Here is an 18,817-nt window from a genome sequence, read left to right as displayed (position 1 = left end):
CAGACTGAAAAAAACAAGAGAACCTCTGATGATTTCTCCAAAAGCTACATGGAGTCATATGTTACAATTAAAGGGATGGAACTGGAAGAATGGGCTGCAGATGTGCTCCTGCCTATAAATAATGGCATACTGTTAAAGTCTGCTCTTCTCAAAAAAGAGACACACCTGACAGAGCCTTAGAGGAAGCATGATCGGGACTCGAAAGGCTGGAAAAGGCTACAAAAGGAAGCAAACGTGAGCAAAAGTGCTCACAAGGAAAATCAGCAACAGACTTGCTGAAAAAGAATAATAATCATGCTTTGTAAAGTAAGAGAAGTCAGCGTTATGACCTTAACCCAATTGAGATGCTGTGCCATGACCTTAAGAGTTGGTGTTTAATCAAGACAAGGCAGAAATACTGATACTGAAAGTTTTGTAAAAGGACTAGCCTGAAATTCCCCCTCACTGTTGTGCAGTTGATACAAACAGTTCCAGGAGGCTCCTGCTGCTAAAGGAGCTCTCCAAGTTACTAAATTTCATTTCACCTTTTTGAGTCTGAATATTAGGGATTAGAATTAGCACCTTCAAATCTGAGGCCACAGTTCTCAGCCAGAAAAGGGTGAAGTTAAGAATGAGTAGCTGCCCAAATGGAGGAGTTTAAGTAGCTTGTGGTCTTATTCACAAGTGAGGATAGCGTGGGGGTGAGAGATTGACAGACAGATTGCTGCAGCATCAGCAGTGATGCTGACACTGTGCCAGTCTGCTGTGGTGAGAGAGCTGAGCATAAAAACAAAGCTGTCAATTTATCAATTGACCTTTATTCAGTGGTTATAAGCGCTGGAAGTGACCAAAGGAATGAGATCGAGGATATAAGCAGTGGATATATGCTTCCTCCATAGTGTATCTGGATATAGCCTTAGCGATAGAGTGAGGTGCTCAGTCATTCAGAAGGGAGTCAAGAGTCGAGCCGCTGCAACTCAAAATTCAAAGGAGCCTGCTGAGGTGGTTCAAGCATCTGATCTGGATGCCTCCTAGTTGAGGTGTTTAAGACGTGTCCTACCAGCAGGAGGCAACGGGGCAGACCAGGACATGCTGCAGAGACATCTCTCAGCTTGACCTTGATGTCCTGCTGAAGAAGTGAAGGAGGTGGCTGGGGAGCTCTGGAACCAAACCCAGATAAGCATGGATGGATGGATGGATAAGCATGGATGGATGGATGGATGGATGGATGGATGGATGGATTTTCCAGTACTCTGAATAATTATTCAGTGTATTCATCGAAGACCTGAGATGCACAACTCTTTGCATCTTATTAGTTAAGTCAGATTGTGTTTGTTCCTGATTGTGATTAAAGCAGAACTCCTTGTCATTTAAAACAAATCACAAACTTTTAGCTGAAGCTGTATATCCTCCTGGATCCTTTTACCGAGGTAGGAACCTTCCAAAGCAAAAAGGTCTAATCAACCACAACCATGGAGAAAGGTATCAGGGACTGCCCTAAAACACTGACAATTTTTAAACCTTTTTATCCCATAGGTTTACGACCTGCTGAAGACTCAAATGACAAAAGAAAAATGAGGATCATGAATTAAAAAAAATAAAATATAGAACCACTTCATATGCTGCGCCTCAACAAAAAAAAAGAGCTAAACTGAAAAATAGATGGACAGACAAGTATACAGACAGACAAGGCAATTAATTATCTTCCCTTCTTTTCTTATTTAGCAAACATGGTGATTCATTTTTAAAAAAGAAAAGAAAAGAAAACAACTGTCCATTATTATATAACACAATTATGAACATTAACACCAGGGGTGGGGGGTGTTTGCTTGTGTGTGTTCATGCAATGGTCAGACAGAAGGGTAGGGCCCATGACGTCCCCCTCTGTTCTCCTCTCCTTTGTGGAAGATAGTGATAAATCATTAATAGGCCCACCACTGCCGTGTGTGTATGTATGTATGTAAGGGTACATGTGTGCAAGGGGGATTTCTGCCTTCTGCCCCCTGGCTTCTATCACTGCAATACTGTTCACACATCACTTTTGTTGCACACATGCTCACACCCACACATATATTCACACCCACACTTTTCATCTTAGGCAGTTGAAGCATCATCTTGTTCAGACTCATAAATAATTTCCTGCAGCTCAAGTCTGGCCTGGAAATCTGCCTTTCACTCCATGCCATCCACTCCCCCTGTCCAACTACAACTTTCTCTCTTTCTCCCTGCCATCTCCACCCCCTTTCCCGCCACACTGATCCTTCTTTCTTCCTCTCTGTCAGTCCCCACTTCCTCCACCATATCGCTTTCTCTCTACTGACAAAACCACCATACTGGCTTTGTGCCTTGGCTACTACACATATTTCACTTAAAAATTAATTAGCTATACTAATCAATATTTTTATATAAAAACTGGACCAAATCCAGCCTTATATGAGTCAGAATTGGCAGCTAGCCTCATATTGTCTTCACTGTGCTTTCCCTGGGGTAGGGTAACTAATCATTAGAGCCCAATGTGTCTGTCTGGATTTGAATTTACTTTTTTTTTTTTTCTTTTTTTTAAGACAACATTGATGCAGTCTTGATGCAGGGAGCAGATCATTCTTTTCACAGAGCTGGATTAAAATAATACTTTAGTGTTGCAACACATAACAGTGCCCTCTATTTTTGGTGTCTATTTCATCATAGGTGAACAGGTCAATCCTTTCATGCAAAGTATAACTTTACTCAAACTTTACTCAGTTCCTGTTGGATTTTGAGATATGCTTTTCCTGTTGTTTTTGTCAGGCCTTTACTTGACTGACTGCAGGACATTTGCCATCAAATGTTTCTGACATTTAGTGGAATTTCTTTCTATATCCATGCAATATTTCATATGCCACTAATTGTTCCACAAAGGAGAGTATTTTAAATCTCATGCTTAACAGATAGAAGGGTTCTGTTCATCAAAATCTGCACCATTTCTCCCAACCTACTTCTAGTGGTTGTGGACAAAAAGCTAAATTTTTAACTTAATCTGTGGAGGACCAGAAGTTAAAGCGACATTTTAACCAGATGTTGCTTTGTGTGCTTCATAGGCTGACATTTGTGATGGGGATCTATGTAAAGTTTCCTCCTGGTAACTCTTTTGGTGCACCATGGACCAACACTGTTAGCTAAAGCTTTCTGCAGCCATAATGGAGTTTTTTTTCTTGATCTCAAAGATAATTTTCTCCATTTTCACAGTTCTCCTTAAAAGACATTTTTTAAAGATTTCTAACAGTGAAAATTCCAATGTGGAGGTGCTTTAATATAGCCTTATCCTGCTTCATAAACATCAGTTAGATCCTCAGTCAGTTGCTTAGCAAGCCCATGATAATTCTCGACCAAAGTTTTAGTGCTTCACTGAATGTGTTAATCAAGTTTTACTGTTTTACAAGTAAAAAAAAAAAAAATCAACAAAATAAGTTTGGGTGCCCAAACAACTGCATTTGTATCTCAACAGTGCAACCATATAAAATGACCACTGCCTCTTCAATAATTGTAACACCCATGAGACAAAGTTAGACTAAATTAGACAGCTCTGTAATGTGATAAATATAATTCTACTAGAAAAACAGCTCATCAGGGAGAGAGGAAAGCGAGACAGGGTGGATAGAGAAAATGGAGTGTGAGAGGGAGAGATGGAAAAAGAGTGAGGCAGGTTGGGTCTTAGGATGAGTGTCTGGTCCCTAAGGCTGTGTGTGAGCAATGTGTGTTTCCATCAGCATACTCTCTCAGCTCAATAATGATAAATAAGTCAACCTTCTCTCTCCTCCCCTACACCCCTCTCCTTGCTCCTGTCACACACACACACACACACACACACACACACACACACACACACACACACACACACACACACACACACACACACACACACACACACACACACACACCTATCTACCTCTTCTCTGTTCATCTACCCCCCTACAGTCCCAGTGGTAATGAAGCAACAGTAGGTACTAGCTGACAACTGTGCAGACCGGTTTCATCTATATTCATTCTGCTATAGTGGGCCACCACAGCAAGACCCTTTCTGCACCTGAGAGACAAAACAACATCCATCCATCTCCTTCTCTCCCTTTACCTGTTCACTGTATATCACTGTGTAGCAAATGTTTCCCTAATCGGTGCCAAAAAGGTCACAGTGTAAGAATACTACAAAGATGAACACTATTTCTTCATGTGATATACATTTTTAAAAAGCACAAGCCCATATGTAATCATCAGTAGCATGACGCTTTCCATTTTAGTGTTAAATCAACTAGACTCAGAAGTTCACTTGTCTTTATGACAGAGTAATGTAAAAGGCAAATCATATTTAAATAGAAAAAGGGATAAGATAGACAGGAAAGTGAAAGAAAAATAGCAAAGAGGAAAGAGCTATCTACATTTCTATTTGTGTTTCTGCTCCATCTACTGTATGTGTGTGTCTGGAGGGTCCTAATTGCTGCTGAGGTCAGACTGCTGAGCAGTAAAGGGCTGTGTTTGATGCAGGTAAGAGTGTGAATGCACGCATGTGTGTGTGTGACTGCTCTGCATGCCCTTGACTTGCAGCTGGCAAACAATGCTTTAGGCCCCCACAGCTGCCTCATCATTACAGTTCACAGGGATCCCCTGCCACACTCTCACGCACATGCACGCACATGCACACACACACACACACGCGTGTGCAGCTGCACACAGTGAGAGAGACTTAGTCACAGCTACACAGGCACAGACACAAACAGACACACGCAGACATACACAGAGACACTCACCCCTTCCCGCAGGCTCCTCATTAAGCCAGTGTAGGCGGCAGCGGGAACGAACCACAGTCCCTCTGGGGAGCCTCTCTTCTTCTCCTGATAGAGAGGCATAGAAAAGAGAGGGAGAAAGGGTGAGAGAAGAGAGATGGAGGGGATACAGTAAAGGGAAGGGGGGCAGTTGAGGAGTAGAGTGGGAGTGAGAGAAAGGCAGAGTCGAGGAGATTCAGAGTGTAGTAGAAAGGAGTTGAGGAAAGGGCAAGAAATGGGGGCAAGAGGAGCCGGGACATCTTTATTACTCGATTGCATTTACAGTATTAAATTCAGATTTTTTCCTTCAAAATTAAAAAAAAAAAAAAATTGGAACAATTTTCATGTGTGTATTACGCATATTGTTTATTCTTTGATTATTTAAGAAATAATCAGTTAGTATTGTAGTAAAAAACATTCCACAAAGTAGTTGAAAAAAATTAGTTAATATTTCTTGTAAACTAGGCTGATGCTTTTAAATTAATTGCTTTGTGAGTTCATAAACACACACACATTATTCTGTATAATCCTGAAAGTACAGCATATATTCTATCAAACTGGGAAAGCTAGAAACAGAGGAAGCCTGGCAGTTTTGCTTGTGAATCAACTTAAAAAAATGTTTCGCAAAAATGTTACCACTGCATTTTGGCTGATCTAGTTTTCTATTATTCACGATACATTATATGTGTACTTCTTTTCCTGGCAAAATAGACTTTATATATATGCTGTCTTACTAGCAGTGTCTTAAAATCCACAAAATTCTGATAATTTCAACCAATAATTCAACTTTTTTGTCAAACAATACTCTGTTCCATTGCAATTGTGTAGGCTCTAGGCTACATCTAACCTTGAGGATACAGTCAGCACTGGAGGCTATAGCTAATCGTTGTCATTGACTGAGGCTGCAGAAGAGTAAAGAAGATCATTTTACCAGGGGACACTTAAAGAGCCATTCCACATTACACAAGCTGTTTCTCTTGCTATTATAGAGACAAAGTGGGTCCACCCGGCAGGAAGAGCTCAGATCCTATACAGGATTTTCATCTGAACTGTTTGTAATTAAGATATTAGCTTTCACTGATGCAGCTAAATGAACATAACTATTATTGTGTATTATTGACTTTTTTGTTCCTTTTTTGGGGGGTTAAAACAAAACAAAAAACAATAACGACAACAACAAAAAAACCTGCACCTGATAATATGTTATTTCATCCTTATAAAGCCCCATAAAGGTTCTGTGCTGTTGTTCTCTGTTCTCAAGGTTATATCTAACCTTAAGTACAAGTAAAACAAACTACTGGGTTTTTGGAGCTATAATCCCCTAACTGACACTGAATGAATAAACATCAAGGTTAAAATGCCTTTTTGTGGAGGGGTCCCTTTAAAGAAGCTGACTTAGAGAGAAATGTTTTGGATATACTCACTTAGCACTATGACACCAAATAGACATTAATATGAAACACTTGATGAACTAGACTATGAGGCCCTTGGATAATGGTTATGTTCACTGAACTTAATATGTGATCATCCTGCAGCAAAGAGAAATTTGAGTTTTCACACACCTTGATAAAAGCTTGGGCTAAATGTGTAGCATATTTCTGCAGAGATGTGAGCCAATATATATCATATAATCTTCTTTTGATGACTCTACAATTTGTGACATGTTTTTTAATGTAAATATAAAGTAATCTACTGAGTCTAAAAAGGAAATATACCAGATGTTGATTTCTCTCTAGCAGAAAAAGAAATGAAAGGCCCTAAACCCTTAAATGTTTGGAATTAATGCTTTTTTGATTTCACTGATGAGGTATTTACACATTTAACAGTAACCACTACTGTTAATAAATTTCTCAATTAAAACATTATGTCAATAAATTGCAATTACTCAGACTAAATACACTAAGACTTCAATAACACTAAAAGACCACACTATGATGCTGGGACATGTTATGGATGGCATGTAAAGAAAAAAGATCACTGTTATATTTTTTAACTGTAACTAAATGAACATTTATCCATTTAAATTGCTGGTTGGATAATCTCTGTGGGAGCTAGAACACATTTGCATCAATGGACAAAATTCTTGCAGGAGCTTAAAGGTCAATTTATTAGGAATTTCGACAAAGCAATGAGAATGTATGCTGTTTCAGGAGAGTAATATGTGCAATCAGGTGGGCTGATTGATTTTTAAAGGTTATCCATCAGTTGAGTAAATAAAAATTTTATGCTTAATTGACCTCCTTGGATAAATTAGGTTAACTAGCAATAAACTGGCAGCACCCTCGGTAATGAAGTCAAACGAGGCCCCCTCCACTCTAATTTTCAGGGCAGAGGGTCAATTCGATTCCAACTGAATTTAGTTAGTGTGTAGATTTAAAGTCCATTACCTGATGACAGAGTACTTTCATTCATTTCACTTAAAATTGGCTATTACCACTGAAGTAATAACAAACAGTTTTACCTGTGGCATCAATTCTGTGCTCGTTTTGACTTATTAACTCTGAAAAAAATCTATTTCACTGCTGAACTGTTGGAAAAAGAGAAACTTTTTCTCCAAGAGACGTTATTCACCATTCACAGCCACCTCTTGTGCAAATCCTGGCCACTGTGAGTTAATAGCAGGGTGAGAAAACGGTGAATCACTGTTTTCATTGGACGTTTCACTGCTTCTAATAATATGACCATTCAGGTAATTTCATAACATGTCACTGCTATGACTAGTGTGTTGAAGAAAGTCTCAACAATATTAAGAGAATTTGTCTGAGACTAATTAATGACCTTCATCAATTTGTTTTAATTAAAAACGGATTTAAATCAGCAGAGTTTAACCACAGGTTAAAAGCAAAATGACAAATTCTATATGCTAATTTCAATAAGTCAAACAGTAAGAAATGCCTTCTCACTATACAAATATCTGGTGATTTCTTATACAAGACAACAGCCAAGATGTTGCGTCAAATTGCATTTCCATTCACAGCTCCCCATCTGTTTCACCTCTTGTAATCAAGGAAAAAAACAAAGAATGAGTGTTTTTTTTAAAAAAAGTAAAGTTCTTAAAACTTATGCAACCTACTGCAATGAGTGCTCTTTGCGTGCCTAAAGCAAGTATGCACGTACACCCATTTCTATAGACATGTCTGGAAACATAATAATGTTTCAATAAACTGCAACAAATCTGTTTCTATAAATATCTCTATACATTGGCTTCTGACATTCAAAGTGTACCTGGGAGGAGATGAGGTAGAGGAACTCCCCGAGTGGTGGCAGCAGGAGCCGTTTTATTTTACTGTTCCTCAGATTATCCCTTAACAGGTCTGTCAGTGCAGACACAGCCTGTAAAAAGTGTGACAAACAATATCAATAGCACTTCTATTTTCAACTGAGGCTAAATCACATGACAAAATAATGAACAAAAATTCAAAATGATACTTTCTGCCCTACAAAATTACAATTCATCATTTATATTTATGTATTTTCAGAAACATCCATTAGAGTTGGACATATTGTAATTTTTAATACAAGTCTGTGGCATCTATATGATTCAGTGACATTAACAGGTGTTTGGGAATGCTCTGCAAGCGAATACTGCAAACTATAAAAAGCCAAACTTCAAAATTCTTATATTCTGACATTTTTTTTTTTTTTTTTTAAAAAGCTTAGCTAAACCAAATATCAAGTTAATAAATACTGAGTGCAATCAACTGAGAATCTCAAGAAAACAAGGGAAATTCATTCTAAGGCCACTGCATATGTGAAGATGACAGTTTCAAAGGCTTGGAAGCTGTACCATTGTGTAGGATTATCCAAATCCACCAAAAACCTGGTCCACAACTTTTGAGGGATAGAGATATGCTTATTATTTAGAATTAGATGCATGAAATGACAAGAATGTGATGTTAAACTGAAAACTATTTAACAACTGTTTTTTTCAGTAAAATTGAACAACTATCCACTGATGTAGGTTCTTTCCAAGAACCTGCAAATGCAACATGCGGACCTCTTCTATCATGGTAACACAAAGCCAGTGGTGAATGACTGCAGGACCCAGAGTGAAGCTCAGGCTGAATGTTTGTATGTCAACCTTTGCCAAGCAGTCAAAGCTCAAATTGAATGAAGAGATCACCAGGTTTATAGCACTGCAGTCAGCTTCTACAGTAGAAATATTGCTGCAACATCAAATGCTGTTTGGGCAATGCTTAACACTAAAGTTTTATCATGTAAAAGAAGAGCAAAAGTAGTGTAACAAAATACACTTTATATTACACTTAAAAGGTAATATAATGCTTTACTTTTGAAATAAGGACAAGTTGATTAGCTACTGGAATAAGACAAATTTGGTTAATTTAATTTAATGTAATCATATATATTTGTCATCCCTGTGATAGGCTGGCAACCTTTCCAGGGTGTACCCTGCCTCTTAACCTATAGGTGGGTTAGGCCCTTTGCCACCCTGAACTGGATAAACAGTTATGGAAACTGATGCACAGATAATATATACATTTATAAAACAAAACAAAACAAATTCCATTAAACTCAGATGTAAACACACACAAACTTAATTATATGCAAAGACAGCCTTTCTGGCTGGCTGTTCCTGACATTAGCATTACTGCCAGCTTTCCCCCCTCTGTGATCTGATGCAAGTTCTGCCTCACTCCTCTATTGTTCCTGCTTTCTTCAATATTTTTCCACTGTTTCTATTCTCACTCTCATTTTAGTATTGTTAGTGTATTTATTACTCTTTTCTCCTTCTCTTCCATTTTAAATTTGCCTGCTGTGTATGTATTACAGTTCTCTCAGCTATGTCTTTTTTCTCACCTTCTGTCTTTCTGTCCATGTTAGAGTGAGAATTTATAACAGAATTTCATGTTCTCGCTCAACATATTCTCTCTCCCAAGTTTAATTATAATTGTACTCAAGTACTTGTTTTTCCATTTTCTATTCTTCTCTCTCACTTCCTTAGTGAGCTCAAACCACAAATAAATTTTGAATGACTAGGTTGGAAATTACATGGAGCCAGGCCTGTGTAGGGTGCTCAAGGGAGAGTGCCTGGTGGCTGGGCCTTAGCCCATCGGGCCCAGCCAGGAACAGCTCAAAAAGGAGACATAGAACTGCCCTCTGATAGGCCAACCACCCACAACAGGTGCCATAGGGGTCAGGTGCAGTGTGTGCAGGCCAATCCCCAGGTATAGAGATTGGCAATCGGGACACGGGATGTCACCTCTCTGGTGGGGAAGCAGCCTGAGATAGTGCATGAGTTTGAGAGATACTGGATAGATATACAGTGGCTTGCAAAAGTATTTATACCCCTTGAACTTTTCCATATTTTGTCACATTACAACCACAAACATAAATATATTTCATTGGAATTTAATGTGAAAGACCAACACAAAGTGGTATACAATTGTGAAGTGGAATGAAAATTATACATGACTCAAAACATTTTTTACAAATAAAAAACTGAAAAGTGCGGTGTGCAAAAGTATTCAGCCCCCTTTTCTCTGAGCGCAACCAATTGCATTCAGAAGTTGCCTGATAACTGCTAATGACTAAAAAGAGTCCACCTGTATGTTGGAGTTTTTACCAGTGGATGAAAGGGTCGTTTCCCTGCACCTTTGAGCCAGGGAAAGGGTCCTTACAGAGTAGCGAGCCTTCCTGGAGTTTCTTGGTGGGGTGCTTGAGGGTGCTCCATCTGGTGACTCCATCTTCGTACTGGGAGACTTCAATGCTCATGTGAGCGAGGACAGTGAAACCTGAAAGGGTGTGATTGGCAGGAACGGCCTGCCTGATCTGAACCTGAGTGGTGTTCTGTTATTCGAATTCTGTGCAGATCACAGCTTGTCCATAATAAACACCATGTTTAAACATAAGGGTGTCCATAAGGGCACATGGCACCAGGACACCCTGGGTCGCAGGTCATTGATTGATTTTTGTAATCATATGTTCTGGACACTCAGGTGAAGAGGGAGCTGAGCTGTCAACTGATTACCACCTGGTGGTGAGTTGAATTGGGAGAGGACGCTAGACAGACCTGGCACAACTAAAAGTATAGTGAGGGTGCGCAGGAAATGCCTGGCAGAGGACCCAGTCCATAAGATCTTCAACTCCTACCTCCGGCAGAACTTTGACAGCACTCCAAGGGAAGCTGAGGACACCATTGTTGAGGCTGCTGTATGGAACTGCAACTGCAAGGTAGCTGGTGCCTGTCGAGGCGGCAATCCCTGAACCAGATGGTGGACACTAGCGGTGAAGGCAGCTTTGTTAACCTGTGGGATTTCTGAGGCAGCTGAGGGGTACCGGCAGGACAATTGGAACAGAACTAGGGTAGCAGCTGAAGCAAAAAACTCGGGTGTTGAGAGGAGTTTGGTGAGGCTATGGAAAAAGATTTTCGGACAACGAAGCAACAAAGCAATTCAACCATCAGTGGGTGAAGTGGTGCTCTACTCACACAACTCACATGATTTCATCTGAGGATATAGTTGGCTGGTGGAAGGAATACTGATACGCCTTCTGTAGAGGAAGCAGAGTCTGGGGATAAGGGGGACGGCTCGCTCATCACTGGGGGTGAGGTCACTGAGGTAATTAAACAACTACTTGGTAGCAGGGCCCCTGGGGTGGATGAGAATTGTCCTGAAAACTATGGATGCTGTAGGGCTGTCTTGGTTGACATGCCTCTGCAACATTCCATGGAGATCTGGGGCAGATCTGCCCCTGGACTGGCAGACTAGGAGTGGTGGTTCCCATCTTCAAGAATGGAGACTAGAGGGTGTGCCTCAACTATAGGGGGATCACACTCTTCAGCCTCGATGGGAAAGTCTATGCCAGGGTGCTGGAAAGGAGAGTCTATCTATTAGTCAAACCTTGGATTCAGAAGGAACAATGCGGTTTTCGGCCTGGTAGTGGAATGCTGGATCAGCTCTTTATCCTCTCAAGGATATTCGAGTATGTGTGGGAGTTTGCCCATCCAGTTTACATGTGTTTTGTGGACCTGGAGAAGACATTCGACCATGTCCCTCGGGGTATCCTGTGGGGGGTACTGTGGGAGTATGAGGTTTCTGGCTGACAGTTACGAGCCATTCAGTCCCTGTAGAACTGCAGCAAGAGTTTGGTCCACATTGCCGGCAATAAGTTGGACTCGGATTCGGTTCATAACTTTTATGGACAGAATTTCTAGGCATTGTCAGGTGGCGGAAGGTTTCCTCCTTGGTGGCCTCAGAATCTCATCTCTGCTTTTTGCGGATGATGCGGTCCACCAAGTGGTGTCCTCCAGCTTGCACTGGAGCTGTTCACAGTCGTGTGTGAAGCAGTGGGTATGAGAATCAAGAATCAAGAATCAAGAATCAAGAATGCCTTTATTAGTCCCACAAATGGGGAAATTGCAGTTAACAGAACATCCATCCAAGACAAAAACATAACACAGACAGGGGGGGGGGACAGATGTCTGAGGTCATGCAACCGTTTCTCAACGGCGCTACCTTTAGCAGAGAGACAGAAAGAGATACATTGGGATAGTTAGGTTCAAAAAATCATCTCATACTGTGTTCATAAAGAACACCCTACGAGGTTCCAAAAAACACCTCAGCAAAAAGCATATTGCACATATAAAGCCGGGATAGCAGTATGGTGGGTAGGGTCAGGGTCAGGAGGGGACGCAGACGGAGACGAGAGGGTGGGGGCATTGTGGAGCCCAGATGCCAGCTCCCAGGCAAACAGTTTGCTGATAGTGATGGAAGTTCATCAGCAGCCTTGGTACACCAGATCCAGCTTCACAAATCACAGAGAGGGCTGAGGGGGATAGCGGCCTTCACACATAGTTCTGGAGAGATATGATTGCCAGCCAAGGCCGGCTAGGGAGCCGAATTCTGATAATGCAGATGTTGTTTTGGAACAGGCTGCTTGTTTTTTCAACAGCCTTCAGTCTCACTGGGAAACCATTCAATAAATCCAATAATCCAAATTCGTTAGTTACCGTCCTCACTGAGCAGAACCGTACCTTATCTCCAGATCGAACCCCTCTCACCTGCTACTCCCCAAGTCTACGGCTCAGGTTCATCAGGCTTTGAGTCTGAGTCTGTACCATTCTGGTCAGCCCATCCACCTGGGTCGGCAGCCTCTGCAGATGTCGAACTGCCGTCCAGGTTTTCTTGATTTCACGGTAAATCAGGTATCCTCCAAGCCCAAACAGAAAAGATACCGCTACCAGATAGCCAAATATGTAAGCGTCTTCCACGTCTTCCACCTCTAGGGCCGAGAAGCACACAGGTCTCCACGAGCTCCAGGAGTCGATGACGTATCCAACCGGGTCTGTTCCACTCGGACACGCAGGCTCCCCTTTCCCAGATCTCATAGTGGGAAAAATTAGATCCATGGTCTTGAAGGCCCAGTTTGCCAAATCCATATTGCTCTCAATCTTATTCTTATTCGAACAGTGTGCAAGAGACGCTCTCACAGCAAGCAGCAAGCAGGAAAGATAAGGAGGGAAGGGAGAGAGATAGAATGCGACCGTCCCCGTCAGAGGCTAGAGCAAGAAAAAAAAAAAAAAAAAAAAAAAAAAAAAAAAAAAAAATTAGAATTAGCACTTCCAAGTCCTCAGGCAGAAAAGGGTGGTGTGTCCACTCCGAGTCAGGGAAGAGTTGCTATCCCAAGTAGAGGAGCTTAAATATCTCAGGGTCTTGTTCACGAGTGAGGGGTGAAGAGCGCAGGAGATTGACAGATTGGGGTCGCAGCTGCAGTGATGCAGATGCTGCATCAGTCTGCCGTGGTAAAGAGGCAGCTAAGCGTAAAAGTGAAGCTGTCGATTTCCTGATTGATCTACCTCCCTACCCTCACCTACAGTCACAAGCTTTGGGTAGTGAAGAATGTGATTGTGGATACAAACGACTGAAATGAGTGTCCTCCAAAGGGTGGCTGGCCTCTCTCTTAGAGATAGGGTGAAGAGTGCAGTCATTCGAGAGGGACTCAGAGTAGAGTCGCTAATCCTCCACATCGAAAGGAGCCAGTTGAGGTGATTTGGGTATGTGACTAGGATGCCTCGTGGGCACCTATTGGGTTAGGTGTTCAGGAGAGGAGGGCCTGGGGTACACACAGGACAAGCTGGAGAGATTATATCTCTTGGCTGGCCTGGGAACGCCTCAATGTTCCCCTGGTGAAGCTGGAGGAGGTGGCTGGGAAGAGGAAAGTCTGGGTTTCTCTGCTTAGGCTGCTGCCTCGCAACCTGGCCCCGGATAAACAAAATAGGATGGACGGACGGATGAATGGATGGATGGGAATTAATACTAATTCATTAATTATTAATATTCTGGGGAATGTTAAAAACTGTTATGCAGCTGCTCTCAGGAAGAGGGTGCTGAAAGCTGTTGCTGTGCAAAGTGAAGAGAAACACACATACAAAAAATAATTCCCAGTGAGCACATTATCATTATCTCAGCATCAGCACCTCAGGAAAAAACTATGCACATCAATGCACACAAGGAAATATAAACCCATGCACTTAATTAACACACACAAACAATAACACACACAGATACACACACAAATATGACAGAAACAGTGTAATGACAAGTTACTGTGGTGAATTATTGGCCTCATAAAAGACCAAAGACTGCATGAGAATTTACAGGTAATACAAGTACACATTGCAGTAACACAAGAGACTGACTTATAAAGCACTAGACCAACATTTCAGGCAGAGGTAATCTTAGCACCAAAATATAAATAACTCCAAAAATTCAGATAGTAGCTTTTTACCAAGATAAATTAAGACTGAGATTTGTGTATTGTAAATATGATTTGAAATGTCCTTTGACAGCTATGACATGATGTATAGCAAATGGTAGCATCAACGGACAAAATGCGGTGGGCTAATTCCAGCGGTCATAGTCCGAAAGGTTGCTAGTCTGTCACAGGGCTGAATTCAGATTAATGAATCAAATACCTTATATTAACAATGGCAGGCACAGATTATTACAGGCTCTAACAACACTTTCACCAGAAAACAAGATTGTTATATTGTTTACCCCTAAGAGTATCCAGATGGCACTGTAGGTTTTGAGTTTTTTTCTTTAATCAAGATCACTCTTAATATAATTACACAACACAGTTCCGACTTGTCTTTTTTTAATCCAGTAGTGTCTTTGTGGAGCCATGATTACCCTCTGAATATGTCTTCTTAAGGTTTGCTGTGGGCTTTTAAAAGCCATAGGTTTCCCCATAACCCCCAAGACACCCTCCACAGTGGAAGCTTTTATGGCTAAAACCTTAGAAAAGCCAAAGAAAACGTTACAAATTATAAGTAAAGGCAAAGATCATATGTAGTGGATTTTGAAAGCACAGTTTCCCTTACTTTACATAAAAAAAGAAACATTCATTAATAACATTAACCCCAAATATTTATTTCTCATACGATTCTATTTCAGGATTGAAGGACAAACACAGACTCACTATAGAAAGATAAAAGAGAAACAAACAGGACAGAAAGAAAGAAGAGCGAGACAGGAAGGGAGACAGATGAGTATGAGTGTGTGTTGGAGAGTAATAAAAGCATATAGCAGCCTCCATGGTAACTAAGCCCAGCCCTAAAACACTGATTAGCAGAATATCAGTGGGAGAACCCCTGCTGAGACAACACACAGACACAGACACACACATACACACCAGAGAAAAATAATGTTTTATTGGTCATCTGTTAGCATCCTGTAACATAAGGACAAACACAGATGCACCAAAAAGGAAAAAAACAACACACACCGGACCCCTGCTGAGTACTCACATAAACATAGTTAAAAAAAAACAAACAAACATGCACACTTACAAAAACACATACACCCCTGCTGAGTCTATAGATGGACACATACGACTATGGACACACACGTCTATAGATACAAAGATATGCACAAACACAGCTTTTATCCTTTCCTTAACAACTTGTCATCCTTGTCATTTTAAGTGAGCTAAATGGAGCTAAGAGGAGTAGCTGAATTTTTTGTTTTTAACAATGCTCTGAAGAAGAACTGCTATGCCAAAGTCGGCCATTTTGTAAATCACTGTGATGATTCAGTAGCAGTGAAGAGACAGAACACATGAAGAAACAGAAGAAAAAAGCACACAAACACTGGTGTGGTATGATGCAGACCTTTGTGCTCAGATATCAACAATGAACCAGAGTAAATCACTCATTTGGTAAAAATTTGAATAAGTCTTAGGCATCATCAATAGGGCAACAGGGATCTACGTCTCTGTGCTATCTATACACACCCAGTAGATTCTACTTTGAAGAAGCCTTTTTTTTGAAACCCTCCACTAAGAATCTGCCATTTTCCAGGCGTAGGCAAATCTGTTTTTTAGCCAGAAATCTGAATGGAAAGACAAGAAGTGTACTTGATATCATAATAAGTAATGAAAAGGTAATATATCTCTGTTTGCTGCCTGTACATAGCTAACTGTAAGTTCAGAGGGTACTCTTCAGGGAGACTAAAAGTAAAATGCTTACTGATGGGTCCTAGGCATTGATGACAAATTTGTCAAGACCTTAAATTCACATTATTTGATAAATCATATATCAATATAGAGCCAAAAATCGAAAAAAAAAAATCCCTGTTGATACAGCCAGTGAAAAGATCAATATGACATCACAAAGCTAATTTCTCTCATTCATAAGAGTGGCAGTAAGTCTGACCTAGTAAGTACCATGGCATCAGTGTCAGCATGTGTGTACAGTAGGTAAATTATACTGTAATGTTCAACAAAAGAACACTAGATTTTGTTTATGAATGTCCCATGTGGAGTAAAAATCTAATTGGCTTCTTCCACCCAAAACCACTGTACCACAGACTGTGAATATGCTATTTATACTTTAATTAACAAACTGAACCCTACAGCCAGAGGAAAAGTGTTTGTCACAGCTGCAATTTTAGTCTGGATCAATGTGCTGATTTTAGCCTCTGCATCCTAGACAGAGTGGGAAGTCTCTGCTTTATGCTGATGACTTTGTTCTGCTGTTTCCCACTGAAAAAGGACTACAGCAACAGTATTTTGAATTAAACAACTATCATAATATATGAACATTTATTACAAAAGTTACACTTATTTGGAATGAGCATTATAGCATCAGGGAGTTTCAATGTGGCAGTAAATGCACTAAAAGAAAAAGCCCAAGGAGCTCTTAATGCAATAAAGAGAAAGCTTTATATTTTCCAGATTTCAAATAAAGTTAACCAGCTGGTTTGTGTTGTAAAATAGTAAAGTATGGGCTCCACTCAGTCACCACACATGACAAACACCCAACAGAATTCTTTACATGCATAATCCTGCAGATAATTTTAGTGCACATGTAAAACCAAAAAAACACCAACAAATGGATGCAAAGCAGAATGAGGCAGACACCCATGGATTAACACTCAAATTTATTAAATCACCTAAAATCTAGCTCCCAGGCACCCTCCAGCCCAAAGCCCTCCAAAACCAAAAGATAAGCCCAGAAAAGAGTCCCTTATGTCAGTTGGGGCTCAGACTAACTGCTCCCTCTTAGACATTTTCTGGCCATTATCACAACAACACTGCTTTCCAAACAGCAATCAGTTCTCCAAATTATGTCAAGAAACCATTATGGAGCATTAGAAAAAAGGAAAAAAAAAAAAAGGCAAAGTAGATTCTAATGTTATCTGGCCCTCAAAAGAAATCATGAATTGGCAGAATATCCACTCTACTGTCAGAAGGACGCCAAAAACAAATCCTAACCAAGCACATTATTAGTGATGACAGTGGTATTCAAAAAAAGGAAAGGATATTTTTTTTAAATAAAAAAATAACAGCAACCACAAGGAAACAAAATGTGGTCACTCTTTGTGTAGAGTTGAGTGAGACAAAGATGCATGTCCTCCAACAATTTCTAACATTCAATGAAACAAGAATGTTTATGTTAACTTCAACTCTTTAAATTATCTATACTCAGAGGAGTGAGGCACACCCGAGGGTCACTGAATGACCAAAACGCTCACGTTACATGGATGTATCCAGACACACACAAACACAGAGACGTGCAAATGATATACTGTAGATAGCGTATGTAACTGTTCTATGTTAATCTTAATACTTTATTAATGTTTATACTGTCCAAAAAAATCTGGACAAGTTTTATTCTGATGCTCTGGCAATATTTTTTCTAAAAACGCCATGCCAGTACAGCCACTCTGAATTTCTGATTTTAACTGAACCGATGAGAGCGAGAGTGAGAGGGAGAGCATTTTAGTATCTCTAAGTCCAAAGTGCCCATATACTGTGCAGCCTATGGTTGTCTTGTAGCTTTTTAACGCCACCAGCTGGTACACTGTGGTACTATAAAGTATTTCTGTCTACATTTTGTTTCAGGGCAGTTTTTCTCCTTCCCCCTCGACTCAAAGCTTGGATTATTGTTGGCATGCCCCTAAACACAACAAAAGTAGTAAGTATGTCCAAGCAAAAATTACACATGAATAGTAACACAGACATGTATAGTAACATTAAGTAGGACATGCTGTAAATGACACTGTAACTATGCATAGTGTATGCAATACTGCATTCAACTTTTATGTATTTTGTTGTGGATATCCGAGCATTCTTACATTCAGTAATGTGTATTAGGGGGTGCCAGTTTAGATCACTGGGTGAGCAGGTACCCATACACCCTATGGTTAATGCAGTGCCCCAGGTTCGAGTCTGACCTGCAGCCCTTTGCTTCCCCAACTCCTTCTCCCCCTCCTTCCTCTCTACTCTTCACTGCTACACTATTGAATAAAGGAAAAAAAAGCCCCTCAATATTAATAATGCGCATTTGGTGGGCTCCTTCTGGTATTTAGTGCCACATTGTGGTGCAAATTTGTACTGCAGGTCTGAGGAGCATGAGACGTTTGGGAAGAGGCAGCCCTTCCCTGTTCATTTTATCACTCAACACATTAAATAACTTGTTTGAATTTTTTTTTTTTTTTTTGGCCATCTCTGTAGTGGCAGTGCTACACTTTTCTTTCCAGTAAAAGATAAATAAAATAAATGTACTGCCATTCCAATCT

The 18,817-nt window shown here is 40.4% G+C and overlaps 1 protein-coding gene across 3 annotated transcripts in view; it reads right to left on the bottom strand.

The window, feature by feature from the left end:
- Positions 1-18,817, bottom strand: part of ulk4 (unc-51 like kinase 4) — a 92,404-nt gene that overhangs the window by 60,638 nt on the left and 12,949 nt on the right. For all 3 annotated transcript variants that reach the window (XM_030749211.1, XM_030749209.1, XM_030749210.1), the window contains exons 17-18: positions 8,001-8,108; positions 4,761-4,844 (exon numbers count right to left, since the gene is read on the bottom strand). In XM_030749211.1, coding sequence (XP_030605071.1) covers positions 4,761-4,844; positions 8,001-8,108 — 192 coding nt within the window. The remainder of the gene's footprint in view (positions 1-4,760; positions 4,845-8,000; positions 8,109-18,817) is intronic.

Source organism: Archocentrus centrarchus, chromosome 16, assembly GCF_007364275.1.
Source record: "Archocentrus centrarchus isolate MPI-CPG fArcCen1 chromosome 16, fArcCen1, whole genome shotgun sequence".
NCBI classification, from domain to species: domain Eukaryota; kingdom Metazoa; phylum Chordata; class Actinopteri; order Cichliformes; family Cichlidae; genus Archocentrus; species Archocentrus centrarchus.
Note: the sequence above shows the minus strand (reverse complement) of the source record. Positions and strands in the feature narration are given on the sequence as shown.